Source organism: Kogia breviceps, chromosome 14 (genome assembly GCF_026419965.1).
Source record: "Kogia breviceps isolate mKogBre1 chromosome 14, mKogBre1 haplotype 1, whole genome shotgun sequence".
NCBI classification, from domain to species: domain Eukaryota; kingdom Metazoa; phylum Chordata; class Mammalia; order Artiodactyla; family Physeteridae; genus Kogia; species Kogia breviceps.
The window spans coordinates 50272152-50290138 of record NC_081323.1 but is presented as its reverse complement, the minus strand read 5'-3'; the positions used below and the strand labels follow the sequence as shown (position 1 = coordinate 50290138).

The window sequence follows — 17987 nt, the reverse complement described above, 5'->3', positions numbered from 1 at the left end:
TTGGCCTCTGGTGTGGAAGGGGAAACAGGACATTAAAAAGAATACATGTAGTATTTTTTAGACACTTGCTGTGTGTACTTCCCACATGTGGCATGGGGAGAGAAAAAATATGAAGCATGGTTCCTACCTTCAGGAAACCTATAATGTATAGCTGGAGAGACAAGAGCATTCTTACATAGAAGTCATCATGTGACACATTACTATAGAATTACTCCCTAATTTATGTAATTTACTTCCTAATTATGTATTCCTATAGGAATACAGTATTTGTAGGGAGAAATCAGCAGGGTAGCCTTGGAGGAGTTGGCAGAACTTCATCTCTGCCTAGAAGGGAGGATAGGATTTGGACAGAAAGCACCAACATCCTATCTTTTCTTTCCTATTTCATTAGCTGCTGCTGAATGTGTACTTAACACAGTAGTATGATTCTACCAGACTGCTAATCACCTACTCCAGTGCAAAGCATCTTCCAGAGCACCGCACAAGAGTCTAAGAAGAGAAGTCAGGGAAACTAAAGTCCAGCAAGGAGACAAAGTATTATTACCTCAATATCAGAAAGTATTTCCCAGTGTCTTAATAATGTCACAAAAAAGTCTCCATCAGTTCTAAAAGAACATCACCACAAAATACTGACAGAGACAGGGAGCAGGTATGTTATAAGCACAGAAACTACTCACCACCTTAAAAAATTACCCATGTTGTACTACTCTCTGTAGATAACACTATACTTGTCCCCTGGTGATGGCAGTGGGCATGCATTTGTACCAAATCATCCACACCTGCCCACCCAGTTCCCTATGACCAAAAGCTCACTGAAATTAAGGTTCAGGCAGTAGCCACAGAATGGACTGAAGGTACAACTTGTACCCATATATACTACAACCAGAATCTTGGCTGGATGTCCACCATCCTCTTATGCATTGCTTGCCAATTTTCTTCGTATCAGGATACACTGGGGTAAATAGAGGATTTGGATGTGGCTGGGAGCAACTGGTTTAGAAACCCTGGCTCCCCAAGACCATGCCAGCTCACCCCAGGGATGAATATTTCTGCATCTCTAAACCCATTCCCTTGGCCCATTAGTTCTGCCTTTAGCACGTAGGTCAGAAAGCTCTGCTCTCACTACCCCACTTCACAGGAGACTCAGGCCCGGTTTTTCTTTTTTACGTTAGTTTGTTTTTATTTTCATAAGCAGCTGTTAAATAAGGGCATAAGGACTTCCCTGGTGGGGCAGTGGTTAAGAATCTGCCTGCCAATGCAGGGGACACGGGTTCGAGCACTGGTCCAGGAAGATCCCACATGCTGCGGAGCAACTAAGCCCGTGCGCCACAACTACTGAGTCTATGCTCTAGAGCCCACGAGCCACAACTACTGAGCTCGTGCGCCACAACTACTGAAGCCCGCGTGCCTAGAGCCCGTGCTCCACAACAAGAGAAGCCACCGCAATGAGAAGCCTGTGCACCACAACGAAGAGCAGCCCCCGCTCGCCCCAACTAGAGAAAGCCCATGCGCAGCAACAAAGACCCAATGCAGCCATAAATAAATAAATAAATTTATTTATTTATTTATTTTTTTAAAAGGGCATCAACACAGAGAAGCCACTGAAAACTTGGTCTGTGTTGAGGTAGGCTTGTCATCAGCTCCCATTTCCATGTGAGGTCAGAGGAACCTCAGCCACTTGGAGGAAGCCTTCCTAATCTCAAGAAGAGGTGTCTACCACCCCCACCCCTCCCAGGTAAGACTCTGCACCCAAGGGGCACCTAGACATGGGAGTGTGGATGTGGTAAGCCTTGTACAGCTGCTGGATACCTTCAGAAAGCACAGGCTCACCACCACTGCAGCTGGAACAGTCCTGAAAGTAGACTAGTTTTCTCAGGTAAAGGGTGGGCTGCCTAAGACTCCCACCCACTCCTACCTCACCCCTTGTAGATGTCAGCAGGCCATTCCCTGCCAGCTGACCTGTAACAGCTCTGCTTACCGTCTTCATAAAGTATAAGCTATCTTCACTGTCCAGAGGCACAATTCTACAAGAGGAAATTGATGGGAGAGACATATATTAAATTTACAGTGTTCTCTTTTTTCAACTTGTAAGCAACTCACACTCAGATCTCTCTCAGGGATTTTCAAAACACTGGGTTGCATGTATGCAGAATTCCACTTGGAGGGAACTAGGTCCACCCCCCAACCCACCCTAGTCTCTCAGTGCGAAGCATTCAGGGCAAAGGGTCTCAGCTGAGCACAGCCACCTCCAAGCCCAGCCCTGGAGTGATGCCACTGCCAGATGTAGAAGGGTGAAAAGATCATCCATGCCAGCAGTTACAAGGTAGCTGCTCTTCTTTTTGCTCCTAAAACTTGCCCCCAGTGAGGACACACCATAAACATATACTTACCTTCCCTGATTATTCACAGCATGTATATGAAAAGCCATCTTGGAGCTGTAGACCCAAAACAAAATAAAACAAAAGTCAGTCTGCTTTTGTGACCACTGTGTTGGCATCCTCCCCAGACACCTGCCACTGCAGTGCACCTGTGCTGGGCTCTCACAGCCACCAGTGAGGTGTGTGTCATCCTTACCTGCCTTAGGGTATCATGCCATCAGCATACATGGGGTCAATGTCTGACTCCAGTCATGGCCCTGCCTCTGTGCAGATTCTCAGGGCTATCTTGACTCTTGGACAGAGCAGGAGAGAACTATGTGACTGCCATCCATGGCAGATTGAGAGTAAACCTCTACTTGCCCCAGGCCTCTGGCCCACAGCTTGACATATTCTCCTGCTCCTCCTCCTCTTCACCACCTTTGAAGTCAAGCTGCCATCCCTGCTCGGAGTCAGACTGCTACCCACAGTCAACTGCTATGTAATAATGGGCATGTTCAGGCCTTCAGAACTGAGGAATAACCAGAAAACCCTTTTGGCATCAACTCTTTTTGTAAAAGAAAGTTTCTAAATTGAATTAAGTTTAATTTTTTTGCCTTAACAAGTACTGGTCAGTCATATGCTAACTTCCCGTGTTCCTCTTGGGAGAAGATTTGCTAATTTGATGCAGTTTGAGGGAAGTGACTGTGTGAAGAGAAGGAAGTGGGGCTCTTGGGTAGAGGACTGGCCCTGGAAGACTCTCCTCCTATTGCCTGGAATGTATTCTCTCCTTGTTTTTTCCTCCAGCCAAGGTGGTACACCCCATGCATAAGAGGCCATGGGATTGAGAGCGTGGCCTGCCCTAGAAAGGCAGAGTGGGCTAGGCAAGGCCCCGAGGACAGGAGGAATGGAATGACTTTGTCAGCCATGCCAATGGTAAAGAGAGGAGAACCCACTGAGACAGCAACTACCATTCACTTGCCCAATCACTCTACAGGGCAGGAAGATGATGAAACAGATGCACAGAGAGCTCCCTATCTTGCCCAAGGTCACACAGCTGGAAAGCAAAGAAGCTTCCTTAAACTCAGGTCTGCCAGGAACAGACAGTGCAGGTCAGCACACAGCCTTAAGGGACCAAATTTCCTCTAGCCCTCCCCTCTCATGGTCAGAGCTACAAGATTCAGAAGACCCAGAAGAAAGGAAAAGAAACCTGAAGCAAGCCTACAGCTTTGCACCAAATCGTTCTGGCTCTTTCCTACACTCCTGGAGCTATAGCTAGCAATAGAATTCTTCTTGTTAGATCATTAACTAACTTAGTTTTCCAAATGTTCCTTCTCACTACCCAGGGCTGCAGATGTTAAGAAAATGTGGGGTATGGAACAGAGGTACCACAGGGCACATCCCAGAAGTGTCCTTAAAGAAACTCTCTGATATTGGTGTCTTCTGTCTCCTTTGCAAAAAGTACACCAGGTCATCCTTACATAGGACAGAAGGTTGAGTGGACTGGGTTCAAGAAGGTTTAGCTATGGACAAAGACTACACAGAGATCCACTATGATATGCCAGGAGATGTGTGATGGGAAGACTGCCAGGAAGCCAAATTCCCAGACCTTCTAGACCCTGAGACATGGCCAGGCTCAGGGGTTTCTACCATCTGAGAGGCAGATGAGGTCCAGGGCAACTTTCTTCTAAGCAGTGACCATCTTCATGTGCCCAGGGCCCCTAATCCTAACAAACCTCATCACTCATGTCCCCAGCTTCATCTTTCTAACCTCTGAACCCAGGTCTATCAGTTCTAATACTGATCTGCCTCCCATTCCAGCCTCAGGCAGTGTGTCTGACTCTCAAACAGTTCCTCCATCCTTGGCTCCTTGGCCTCTCAAATAAAGTCCTGATCAGGAATTACTCTCCTTCACGTATCTTATTGATTTACTGGAACATTTCTCAAAGGGGAGACAGAATATCAAATACAAAGGAGAAAAGGGTTTTTAAAACAGAAACATTAAAGAAAAGCTTTTATAGACAATATCAGCTATTGCTTACCGTAGGGCTGCCTTAAACTGCATCAACTCAAAGGAATTTAACCCGGATCCAAAGGTCTGCTCAGCTACCTCCTTGGCCTGTAAAATCAGTAACAAAACAGAGACAATTAGCTTTCACTGCAGGAAAGAATACACTTAGAAGGGCCCTTCTCACATATGGCCAGGAGAACACTTCCCATCCCCTCTAAGTGACTACTTTGTATACATCAATAGATTAAAGTGAAAACATCTTGTTAGGGGAAACAGGAGCCTGCTTTCTTCGGGATGGGTACACATGAAAACACTTCATTCAGCAGGTGGGCATTGGAACCTGATCTGGTGACCTGTAACCAGCTGGGATGGTGCCATTGTGAGGCCTGGAAAAGCGCTTTCTCCTCCCCTCGAGATCACTGCCCTCAGTGTTTCTGCCCAGATGCTAAACACATTCAAATAACTATAAAGTTATAAAAAATCAGTTGAAAAACAAAGGTGCAGAACTGATACTGAAGAATAACCTACTGTTTTACATAAGCTTTCAGCTAAAGGGCTGAGAAATCCCAAGTACCGGGGGAATCGAGTTCAGTGAGGAGGGAAGATGGCAAGGAACTGGTGACAAGGAACTGGTAACTAGGCGATAGTCTCTTTGATATCAATACAACCTTTCCAATGTCAAAAGGTTTGCTTCAGGAAAGGTCCTATTGGCACTGGGAGGCATCAAGCCAACTTGTTTTCATCTGTCAATGAATGGGTCAGATATAGAATCCAGCTCAGCACAGCAGGTTAACCACAAAACAGCAAGGAAGTAAACGCTCAGAGAAAGGGAACACATGTGCCTGTCTAGGAAAGACAAGTCAGAATTTCTAATCTTTAGTTAATTTTTTAAAACACAGAATTATAGGAAATCAAACTATGTAGCTCAAAATAAACTTATCTAAACTTTATTAAAATTCACAGTACAACAATCTATATTTTTATTTTTTAATTTTTGAAAGCCTTTTAAAAAACTACTAAGTAAAACAATATACTACAGAATGATTTTTTTTAAACACAACCAGATATCTACAAAGAAGTGTTGATTAGCTGTCATGCATAAGACAAGCTCAGCACACTAAAGGCATCTCTTTGGTGCCCAAGTTCACACACAAAATTAAGTACTATAAGGTGTGCAAATTAAAAACAGATCAATAAAAAGTTTCACATTAAAATAACTACTAAGGAAAGAGAAATGCGGTATTTAAATTACCTTTGTTAGACTGGAAGTTTTAGCATAACATGCAATGGCAGCCAAAACAGCTTCAATAACAGCAGCATATACCTGTGCCAAGAGCCTACTTTAAAAACAAAAAATAAGGGTTAACTACAGCATCACAAGGTTTCATCAGAAGCTGTGTGCACATAAATGACATTCTCTAAGAAACAGATTTTTAAACAGAATGAGAAAAGTATAATAACAGAACTTGTTGATTTCTAGACCTTTTAAAAGTTATGTGTCCCATTCCAATTTTTACTTTGCTCTTGTTAAACCATGATAAGAACCACCTTTTCTTAATTCTGCTCAAAAGACCAACCCTCCCTGTTTGTGATCCAACAGAAGAAAACTGTGTAGACTCCTTGACCCTCTATGAGGACCCGAAAGGTATCATGACACAGACTTGCTGCTTTTCCAGGAACCAACCACAGCACACCTTCAAGTCGTCTCCTCCCCAGGCCTGCTAAGGGCTGGCTGCTACTGGAACCTCAGGGTGGGACCCCTCAGGGGGCAAAAGAGATTATCCAATTGAGGAGAAGACTTGCTCCACTTAAACGAAAATTTTTTTGTTTAATTGGGGTACAGTTGCTTTATAATGTTCTGTTAGTTTCTGCTGTACAGTGAAGTGAATCAGCTATACATATACATATATACCCTCTTTTTTGGATTTCCTTCCCATTTAGGTCACCACAGAGCACTGAGTAGACTTCCTGTGCTATACAGCAGGTTCTCATTAGTTATCTGTTTTGTTTTGTTTTTTTTTATTTTATTTATTTATTTATTTTTGGCTGTGTTGGGCCTTTGTTGCTGCACATGGGCTTTCTCTAGTTGCGGCGAGTGGGGGCTACTCTTCGTTGCAGTGCGCGGGCTTCTCAATGTGGTGGCTTCTCTTGTTGCAGATCATGGGCTCTAGGTGCGCAGGCTTCAGTAGTTGTGGCACATGGGCTCATTAGTTGTGGCTCACAAGCTCAGTAGTTGTGGCTCATGGGCTCTAGAGCACAGGCTCAGTAGTTGTGGCACATGGGCTTAGTTGCTCTGCGGCATGTGGGATCTTCCTGGACCAGGGCTTGAACCTGTGTCCCCTGCATTGGCAGGCGGATTCTTAACCACTGTGCCACCAGGGAAGCGCTAGTTATCTGTTTTAAACATATTAGTGTATATATGTCAATCCCAATCTCCCAGTTCATCCCCCACCTTTCCCCCCCTCCCCGCCTTGGTGTCCATACATTTGTTCTCTATGTCTGTGTCTCTTTTTCTGCCTTGCAAACAGGTTCATCTGTACCATTTTTCTAGATTCCACATACACGTGTTAATATATATTTGCTTTTCTCTTTCTGAGTTACTTCACTCTGTATGACAGTCTCTAAATGCAAATTAATAGCCGGAGACCACTTTCTAAATAGCTCACCTGATCTTGAGAATAGAGTATGCTTTTGAGGGGAAGCATCCCCTGCTCCTGCCCAACCTTGCGCCTCCTATCTGACTTCACACTTCCCAAAGACATAAGGTTTTTTTCTTGGGACTTCCCTAGTGGCGCAGTGGTTAAGAATCCACCTGCCAATGCAGGGGACATGGGTTCGAGCCCTGGTCCGGGAAGATCCCACATGCAGTGAAGCAACTAAGCCCGTGGGCCACAACTACTGATGCTGCACTCTAGAGCCCGTGAGCCACAACTACTGAGCCTGAGTGCCACAACTACTGAGCCTGCGTGCCACAACTACTGAAGCGTGAGTGCCTAGAGCTTGTGCTCGGCAACAAGAGAAGCCACTGCAATGAGAAGCCCACACACCATAGCGAAGAGTAAGTAGCCCCCGATCGCCACAACTATAGAAAGCCGGCGAGCAGCAACGAAGACCCAACACAGCCAAAAATAAATAATAAATAAATAAATTTATTTTAAAAAGGAAGGTTTTTTTCTTTGCCAGACAGGGAATGCCATGAAGATTCCTAGAAAATCCAAGTCTGGTTCCCTTTTGGGCAGGGTTTCTCAATCTCTGCATTTTGGGCCAGCTAATTCTTTGTTGAGAGGTCTTCCCTGTGCATTATAGGATGTTCAGAAGCATTCCTGGCCTCAGTAGTAACCTCAGTTGTGACAAGCAAAAATGTCTCCAGACACTGCCAAATATCCCTGGGGGTGGGGGGTTGGGGAGGGACTGGTGGGAGTGATGTGGTAGAACTGCCCTCGGTTGAGAACCATTGCCTTAGGGGAAGGAGACCCAGGGTCTTATTAGGATAATCAGAGAGAAGGGGCTCATCCACAAGGCCTCAAAGGCAAGGGAGGTGTTTGGCAAGTAACTGCCTTATCTAAGAATATGTTTATTTTTAAGCCTGAGAATCTTCTAACAGGTAAAGGAAGGCGAAAGGAGTTTTGTAACAGGGAAGAGCAAGTTCTGACTCCACGTTGGTTCTGTTTCTTTTACTTTAACCTTTGCTTTTCATTGCTTTAGTTTTTATTATAATCACTATCTATAGCTGTAAGCATACATAATGGCCTGCCATAGGGAACCCTGACCCTCTGCCTGACTGTTAAACTAAAAGGTCTTTGTTCAGCTCACAGAGAGACATTCTGACCCTGCTCGTCTGTGAATGGTTGCAGAAAAGAAGAAATTAACACAACCCCTTCCCAGTGAAGGAGATATTCTGCAAGACAAACGGCCTTTTTACTTTACTTCTTCACCACCTCTCCCTCTCTGATTCTATAAAAGAAACTGGCATCCAAACCCCAGTAAGATGGTTTTTTGGCCATCTTCTTGGTCTGCCGAATAAAGTCTCTACTCCTTGCCTCAACACCTCGTCTCCCGATTTATTGGCCTGTTGTGAGCTTGGATTCGGCAACAGTTTGATAGCAGGAAGAACACAGAAATGATCTGGTCTAACACTCTCATCTTACAGAAGAAACAAGTAGGGCCTGTAGAGGAACTCAGGTCTGCTCTCAGCCTGGTGCCTTTCCATTGTGCCAACATCACACTACCAACACCTTCAATTTCCTCCTTGGCTCTCACACCACACCTCTGCATTGCAGGTAAGAGATTTGAATAAGGTAAAAGAAAAAGAGAACCAATACATAACAAAATGACAGCTCCAAGGTTCAACATATCCTGAAGATTGCTGACCAGGCCATGGCAGAGGGGTATGTCCTGGTAGGAAAGTGCCCGGCAGGGACACTGCCAAAGAGCTTGGCCACTTCCAGGTATGACAATAATCCTCCACATCTCAACACTAAAGGCAAAGATTTATAGAGGCCAAAGACATATAAAGATACCCTTACTCCCTCCCTCACCCAGCTTAATTCAAACATCACTCAGTTCAGGCCAACACTGGTTCAGGCCAACCCCCTGCTTGGCCTTGTCCTATACAGAGACCCTCAGGCAAGAGTTCAGTACAAAGCTATCTGGATTCTGACTCAGAGAAAGGCCTGGACAGGAGGCCTGAGACCCATGATTAGGGAAGGGCCTGCTCTATGCCTAGATGGTGCTGCTGTTGCCTTCAGTAGGACTCCATTAGGCCCCAATTCCACCAGCCCTGTGACTTAACAAGTCTCCTGATGTGGGCCCAAGCACCTCTCAACACCAGTCCCTGAAGTAGAGCACCAGTGACTTTGGTTTAAGCAAAATGTCTACGGGTCTAGAATGAGGATCCAGGGCAATGGCTAAGCACAGCTGGCATGGAAACACAAACAGGTACAAAGCAAGACTATACATATCCACCAACACATGAGAATGTGGTTGACTTGCTGCTAACGTAAAGAAAACCCCTACAAAAAAAATGTATACACACTATAATTACAGCTACACAAAACCTATATGTATAACTAAAAAAAACAACAACAAAAAGGTACACATTAAGATACTAATGCGTGGGGCTTCCCTGGTGATGCAGTGGTTAAGAATCCACCTGCCAATGCAGGGCACACAGTTGTTTAAGCCCTGGTCCGCAGGGGACACGGGTTTGAGCCCTGGTCCAAGAAGGTCCCACATGCCGTGGAGCAACTAAGCCCATCTGCTACAACTACTGAAGCCTGCGTGCCTAGAGCCCATGCTCTGCAACAAGAGAAGCCACCGTAATGAGAAGCCTGCCCATCGCAATGAGGAGTAGCTCCCGCTCACCGCAACTAAAGAAAGCCCGTGCACAGCAACAAAGACCCAATGCAGCAATCAATCAATATATTTAAAAAAAGAGATACTAACGGGTGGTGTCTAAGAAGAGGAATTATGGTTAATCTTATTTATTTTCCCCTATTTCTCAAATTTTCAAGTGTGATTATATTACTTTATATTTTTCCAACAGAGCCTTACCGGTTCTACCCTAGAGATTCTAATTCAGTAATTCTGAGAACTACTATAGCCTGGGAAATGTATCTTTTTTTTTTTTTTTTTTGTGGTATGCGGGCCTCACCGTTGCGGCCTCTCCCGTTGCGGAGCACAGGCTCCGGACGCGCAGGCCCAGCGGCCATGGCTCACGGGCCCAGCCGCTCCGCGGCACGTGGGATCTTCCCGGACTGGGGCACGAACCCGCGTCCCCCGCATCGGCAGGCGGACTCCCAACCACTGCGCCACCAGGGAAGCCCCAAAATGTATCTTTTTAAAAAGGTCCTTAAATGTTTCTCTGTGGCCTGTCACTATTAGCCTTTGGGAAGCACAGACCTAACTAGTTTATGCTAGGATATTTAATCAGGTAATAAAAGAACTCTATTACCTTCATAATTCTGAAAGAAAATCCCTTTATGGAATTCAGAAATTCCTGCATTATTATGGATTGATTACATCCTCCCAAAATTCATATGGAATCCCTAATCCCCAATGTGACTATATTGGGAGATAGGGGCGGGCCTTTAAAAGGTAATTAAAGTTAAAAGAGGTAATAAAAGGTGGGCTCCTAATCCAGTAGGATTGGTGTCCTTATAAGAGGAAGAGACACCAGGGACTTCCCTGGTGGTCCAGTGGTTAAGAATCCACCATGCAATGCAGGGGACACCGGTTCGATCCCTGGTCAGGGAACTAAATCCCACATGCCATGGGGCAACTAAGCCCACGTGCCACAACTAGAGAGCCCATGTGCCACAACTAGAGAGAGAGAAGCCCACATGCCACAACTAGGGAGAAGCCTGTGCACCTCAACGAAAGATCCCATGCACCAATGCAACTAAAAAATAAATATTAAAAAAAAAAAAAAAAAGGAAGAGGCACCAGAGATAACTTTCTCTCTCCATGTAAGCACAACACTAAGAAGGTGGTGGTCTGAAACTCAAGGAGAGAAGCCTCACCAGAAACCAACTCTGCTGGTATCTAGATCTTGGACTTCTAATCCCCAGAATTGTGAGAAAATAAATTCTGTTGTTTACGTTACCCAGTCTGTGGTAATTTGTTATGGTAGCCCAAGCAGACAAGCATTAATGAGTTTACTTCGTGTCTTTGGTTTCCTGCTATACTGGGGGCGGTGGGGGGTAGAAGTCAACACTAGTCCCTTTCTAGAGAGTTGCATGGCCTGAGTTGAGATCCTAGCTCTGTTCCATAAGTCTGAGTGTCAAATTCAGAGGAAACACCTCTCAGACCAGATGTGGTTTCACACAGGTTCTACCAATGGGTTTCAGGATGTTTTATTTTTTGGAAAGCCCCTATTACAAAATGCACTATATAGAAAATATATTAAGAAGCGTTATGCCATTTAAATGCGTGGGTGTGCAGGCAGTAAGTCTCTGAGTCTGGAGAGAGGAGCAGATGGCAAACCTGGCAGAGTCTCTAGCCTAGACTTCAAGATAAAAGACAGGGGCTGGGACATTCTGGGAGACTACACAGCTCTACTTTACTTATTTATTTTACTTATTTATTTATTTGGCTGCATCGGGCCTTAGTTGCAGCAACATGGACTCCAGAGAGCATGGCCTTGGTAGTTGTGGTGCAGGCTCAGTTGCCCTGCAGCATGTGGGGATCTTAGTTCCACAACCAGGGATCGAACCCATGTCTTCTGCATTGGAAGGCGGATTCTTTTTTTTTTTTTCGGTACACGGGCCTCTCACTGCTGTGGCCTCTCCCGCTGCGGAGCACAGGCTCCAGACGCGCAGGCTCAGCAGCCATGGCTCATGGGCCTAGCCCGTGTGGGATCCTCCTGGACTGGGGCACGAACCTGCGTCCCCTGCATTGGCAGGTGGACTCTCAACCACTGTGCCACCAAGGAAGCCCTGGAAGGCAGATTCTTAACCACTGGACCACCAGGAAAGTCCCTCTGCTCACCTCTTAAGCCAAATGTCCAACTCAACGCTGATCTCAAAAGGAGGTAGATGTGACAATCTCAACATCTGAGTAATTCAATGTGAGAAAGCAAAAATGTAATAGAAATGAAGACTTACATTTGTTCAGTTTTCTTGGGCAGCTTGTTGTCATCTCCTATGAAAGAGGACCATGTATTAAGAATGTGACAAGATTACAGGAGATGCAAACACTTCACAAGGAGGCTAGAATTTCTTAATTTGAAGGAGATGTCAAGAACTACATTTTTTCTTTTGAGTTAAATACTGTACAAGCACAAACAACAGTGAAACCTAGCTTCTGCCAGTATCCTCCCAGACCATCATCCCTGACACTGACCTTGACAACCAATCAGCATCACCACTAAACACCAGAGAAGACATGTGGAATCTTCAGCTCTGGAATGTTTTTGCTTTTATTTTTAAACTTTTAAATTAGGAGGTATAAGTAAGCAGGCTCAGTTCTGCCTCTTTCTTCATCTCCTTAATTATCCAACCCAAGTCATGCTTCTTTCAGAGTTTCCTGGCTTATATAACAATGCTCAGGAGAAAACCTGGTTTCTGATGTACTCTCCTCTGTGGAACAGTGCTGGGACCCTCATTCATTCAAGAGTTCTTCTCTGTGTCTCTTTGGATGTCTGCAGCTTCTGGTTACCCCAGCAAAAAGGATAGCCTCAGTCAGCCTAGCCTTTCTGAATGGCTCCTCAGCATGGAGCATTTGCTCCTGTCAATGTTCCCAGCTTATGGGTACCCTTCTACCATGGCTCTTCCTCACCTTCCTCACTAGAACAATAGGCACCTGGCTGAGTCATCCAAACTCCCACTGCAGCCCATATCTCCTCCTGCTATCTCCAATTACAGCTGATTCATCTTTGCCTTCCCTCTGATACCAAGCACTTGGTCTCACACATGGATTGGACCTAATATATATTGAGCTGATAATTATTCCTCCTGAAATACTCTGTGAGAAATGTGTTAGGCACATCAACAGGGAATTACAGGCTACAAAATGAGTTTCTGAGTGAAGCAGTAAATCTCAAGTCCACTTCTAGTTCATGCGAGAAACTTTTCATTAGGTAAGTTGATGAGATGACAACTTACATGGACTTACCCAGGTAAGGAACATGAGTAGCTCCAAAAAAGTATGTTCTTGAACAAGCAAGGGGTCCCTTTGGTGAAACACACTGTACTACCTGGATGTCAGGAAAAAAAAAAGTAAAAAAGGAGCAGGGACTTAAGTGTGTATTGTTAGAGAAACAAAAAGTGTATAGTTAATAGAAATCCATTTTATTTTACCAACAGCTGACTCATTATTTTTTAAACGCATAGGGGAAAAGGTCACCTTTAATTGTTGTTTTTCCAAAGGTATCTTGTGTGTGTTTTATAACTTTCAATACATTGTGAAGCTGCTGTTAGGTCAGCCCAGGACGCTAAAGAATTAGCAACTTAGAAAGAAAAGAAGACAAAACATGCTTGGGTTTTGACTGTCATTAATGTTTAGTGCAGAACTTTCACAGTTTGGACCTTGGCTGACATGATATGCAGATGTGGGAAGGCAGCTACAAATTCAGGAAAGGAGGTGATACCCAGGTCCCCACCTTCACTTGTATTTCATCTCTGTACATAGGCCATCGAGAAGAGAAAATAAGTTCTCTAGATTTTTAAATTCTTATTTTTCTTCCCTGCTTAGTTGTTCATTTATACAGATGGAAATGGATGTCCTTTTTTCTTTTGAAAATCCAACAATCTCATCAGGGTTCCTAGGATAGTAGGTGCAAAATTCAAAAATGCTACCACAAGAAATAGAGGAAAGGAAATTAGCACTTATTAGTATCTTATTTTTTTAAATTAATTAATTAATTTATTTTTTTTATGGGTGCGTTGGGTTTCTGCACAAGGGCTTTCTCTAGTTGCAGTGAGCGAGGGCTACTCTTTATGGGGTGTGCAGGTTTCTCATTGTGGTGGCTTCTCTTGTTGCACAGCACTGGCTCTAGGTGTGCAGGCTTCAGTAGCTGTGGCTCACAGGCTCTAGAACGCAGGCTCAGTAGTTGTGGCACATGGGCTTAGTTGCTCCGTGGCATGTGGGATCTTCCTGGACCAGGGCTCAAACCCATGTCCCCTGCATTGTCAGGCAGACTCTCAAGCACTGTGTCATTAGGGAAGCCCAGCACAGTATCTTAAAAACAGCTAAATATGACAGAAATATTCATTCTTTCTACTTTACTCCATTAAGGAAGTTACAAGAGAATATATGGCATTTTTCTGTAATCCAAGTTATAGATTTGAAATAAAAATTTAATTCTGACTAATCTAAACTATACCATAGTGAATATGATCAATACTGCCATGATCCTAAATGAAAAATCATGTACATAATTCTAATTTTTAGTTAATAGGCTTATTTCCTCAAAACATGTTCCTTGGATTTCCAAATTTTCCCTAACTAAAGGTTTTTTTTTTTAAGGTGCCATGTATTTCAAACCTGCTTCCCTAGATGAGGTCACAGATTTATGTAAGCCTATATTAACATCAAATTTATTGATGTTTAGATGCAACTGACAAGGAATTCATCTCCAAAATATACAAACAGCTCATACAGCTCAATATCAAAAAAAACCCAAACAACATAATCCAAAAATAGGCAGAAGACCTAAATAGACATTTCTTCAAAGAAGACATACAGATGGCCAAAGGGCACATGAAAAGATGCTCAACATCACTAATTATTAGAGAAATGTAAATCAAAACTACAACAAGGTATCATCTCACACCAGTCAGAATGGCATCATCAAAAAGTCTGCAAATGGGGCTTCCCTGGTGGCGCAGTGGTTGAGAGTCTGCCTGCTGATGCAGGGGATACGGGTTTGGGTTTGTGCCCCGGTCCACACACACGAAAAAAAAAAAAAAAAGGAAATTGGTACAACAGAATTTGCATGTGTAATGTAAAACTGCTCAGATAATCTGGATTTTCAGATTTAATATCACCTAGTATTTTGTAAATTATTCACAAATGGCACAGGAAGGGAAAAGCTAAGTATGTCACCTTGAAACAGAGCTGAATGAAAGTTCCTAACTAGGGCCCCCACCACCCCAGGACCAGGTCTCAGTAAGTTCCTTGACTTCATTAGCTTTTCATGTTTGTAAAATAAAGAACCCCAATTATTACAGAAAGTTGTATAAATAACCTGCTACATTTTTGTTTTGGTAATAGACTATTTTTTTTTAGAGCAGTTTTAGGTTTACAGAAAGACTGATCCGAAAGCACAGAGAGTTCCCACATTATCTCCTGTCCTTCCCTCTGCCTCCATAGTTTCCCCTATTATTTGTCTTGTAATATATTTACAACTGATGAACTAATATTGATAAATTATTATTAACTAGAGTCCATAGTTTATATTAGGGTTCACTCTTTGTATTGTACATTCTATGGGTTTTGACAAATGTATAATGACATGTGCCCATCATGACACTATCATACAGAATAGTTTCACTTCCCTAAAAATACACTACGATCCATCTATTCTCCCTTCCTCCCAAACTCCAGGCAACAACGGATCTTTTTATTGTCTCCATTTTTTTTTTTTTTTTTTTTTTTTGCTGCACTGCATAGCTTGTGGGATCTTAGTTCCCCTGACCAGGGATTGAACCCAGGCCCTCGGCAGTGAGAGTGGCAGTGAGAGCGTGGAATCCTTAACCACTGGACCGCCAGGGAATTCCCTTTACTGTCTCCACTGTTGTACCTTTTCCAGAATGTCATATAGTGGGAGTCATATACTATGTAGCCATTATAGATTGGCTTCTTTAACTTAGCAATATGCATTTTAGGTTCCTCCATGTCTTTTTGTGGCTTGATAGCTCTTTTTATCAATGAAACACAGTCCACTGTATGGATGTACCACAGTTTATTTATCCAGTCACCTGCTGAAGGACATCTTGGCTGCTTCCAAGTTTCCAAGTTTGGGCAATTATGAAAAGTGATGTTATAAGAAAAAATTCCTTGTGTAGGTTTTCGTGTGGACCTAAGTTTTCAGCTCATTTGGGTAAATACCAAAGAGCATGATTGATGCTAAAAGTATGTTTAGTTTTGCAAGAAACTGCCAAACTGTCTTCCAAAGTGGCTGTACCATTTTGCATTCCCACCAATAATGAATGAGAGTTTCTGTTGCTCCACATTTGGTGTTGTCAGTGTTTCAGCCATTCTAAGGTGTGTAATGGATGGCTAAATTATTGCTCCAAACATTTCACAGCACCATCCTCACTGACTCTTCTACTAGTCTGTGAGATCCTTCGAGGCAAAGACTATGACTATATTTTCCCTGCACCTAGCACAGTGAGTTAATGACTGAAAGCCCTTTAGCTTTGGAGTCATACAGACCTAAAAACAGAAATTGGCTAAGTCATCCACAATGTGGGTGTGCACTGGGGTTGGTTTCTTTTTTTTGCAATTTTTTTTGAGATAAAATTCACTATTTTAAAGTATACAAAAAAAATGTACTGGTTTTATCATTGTGTTCTTTTGTCCTCCTTATTGTTCCAAGATTCCTTCTTTTTTTTTTTAATCATTTCTTCTTTGTTTTGACCAAACTTCCTTTAGTCATTCTTTTAGGGTAGGTCTGCTGGCAACAAATTCTCTTAGTTTTCTTTCATCTGAGCATGTCTTGATTACCCCTTCATTACTGAAGGAGGTTTTCACTGGATATAGATTTCTAGATGATAGTTGTCTTTTAACACTTGAAATGTAACAGTCAAGACATAACTTAGGCTTGGAATGACTGTCTATTTTCAAGTTAATTTAAAATTCTTATTCTACTGTTGATACTACTTGGATAACTGAAAGTCTGGTTCATGAAAGAATTTTTTTAACCTTTTCCCTTCAAATATTTAAAAATTAAATATGATACTTTCAAATCATATCTAGTACTTATATAAAAATACACAGTCGGGCTTCCCTGGTGGCGCAGTGGTTGAGAGTCCGCCTGCCGATGCAGGGGATATGGGTTCGTGCCCCGGTCCGGGAAGATCCCACATGCCGCGGAGCGGCTAGGCCTGTGAGCCATGGCCACTGAGCCTGCGCGTCCGGAGCCTGTGCTCCGCGACGGGAGAGGCCACAACAGTGAGAGGCCCGCGTACCGGAAAAAAAAAAAAAAAAAAAAAAAAAAATATATATATATATATATATGTATATATATATACAGTCAGTTTTTGATCACTTTTCACACCAAAACAACTTCAAGTTCAAGGTTAAATCAATACACTAGTTGGAAAGGTTCTATTTATCCAGCTCCCCTCCTCCCTATTTGATAATAAAACCAATAAGCACCAGGTAGTCAAGCCACTCACCATGTGTTTGGCAAAGCTCCCGCTGGGACCAGTGCTGCGTACCAGGTGCCCTTCAGAAGGGAAGTTAAAGTTGCCAGCATTCAGGTTTTCTCGTGTGGAATGATTACCAAAGAGAACAAATGGCTGCCTATTAGGGCTAGAGTGGCAAATCAAAAACATGTGATTAGTGAAGAGATTACTGGCTAGGGAAACTTCCAAATGAGTGAGTTCTTGGGCTTCTCTGACTGTCATCCTGCAGTTTGAGCAAGGTGATTAGTACAGTCCACCTAATGCTCCCTGCTGGTTGGGAAGAGATACCAGATTATCTTTGACTCCTCCTACTGACCCACAGGGACATAACTAAACCCAAGCCATGTTTATATTTTTAGCTTGTCCAGCTGCTTAAGGAGAAAGTTCTGTAAGTTTGCTGTCCATGATGCAGAGATGGAGCAAAATCCCAGTTTTATACAATTGCATTTTGATAGAAATATACATTTTCAAGAATGATAGCAGCTGTGATACTCACACTGTAAACAAACAATAGAGCTGTTAACCATTCCCACGTAGCTTTAGGAGGGAAGGAGGAAAGTAGGGTTGCAAATGTTCTCACCACCACACCTACCTATCCCTGCACCCATCCCTCTCTTCCCTCTTTCCTCTTGGCTGCAAAGCTTCCTCATAGTTTCCCTACTTTCCACTCTGCTTCCACTCTGCCCTCCTATAATCCATCCTCCACATTGCAGAGAGGTTAATCTTTTAAACATTCAAAGCCTTTATTTTCAGGAGAAGGGCTGAAATCTT

General features: G+C 43.3%; 1 protein-coding gene across 3 annotated transcripts in view; it reads right to left on the bottom strand.

Annotated features, from left to right (window-relative positions):
• Positions 1 to 17987, bottom strand: part of DNAAF9 (dynein axonemal assembly factor 9) — a 149853-nt gene that overhangs the window by 65587 nt on the left and 66279 nt on the right. For 2 of the 3 annotated variants that reach the window (XM_067012213.1, XM_059037678.2), the window contains 7 exons: positions 17208 to 17343; positions 12979 to 13060; positions 11970 to 12006; positions 5618 to 5705; positions 4397 to 4473; positions 2391 to 2435; positions 1979 to 2024 (listed from right to left, as the gene is read on the bottom strand). In XM_067012213.1, coding sequence (XP_066868314.1) covers positions 1979 to 2024; positions 2391 to 2435; positions 4397 to 4473; positions 5618 to 5705; positions 11970 to 12006; positions 12979 to 13060; positions 17208 to 17343 — 511 coding nt within the window. The remainder of the gene's footprint in view (positions 1 to 1978; positions 2025 to 2390; positions 2436 to 4396; positions 4474 to 5617; positions 5706 to 11969; positions 12007 to 12978; positions 13061 to 17207; positions 17344 to 17987) is intronic. The other variant, XM_067012214.1, reaches the window with a different exon arrangement.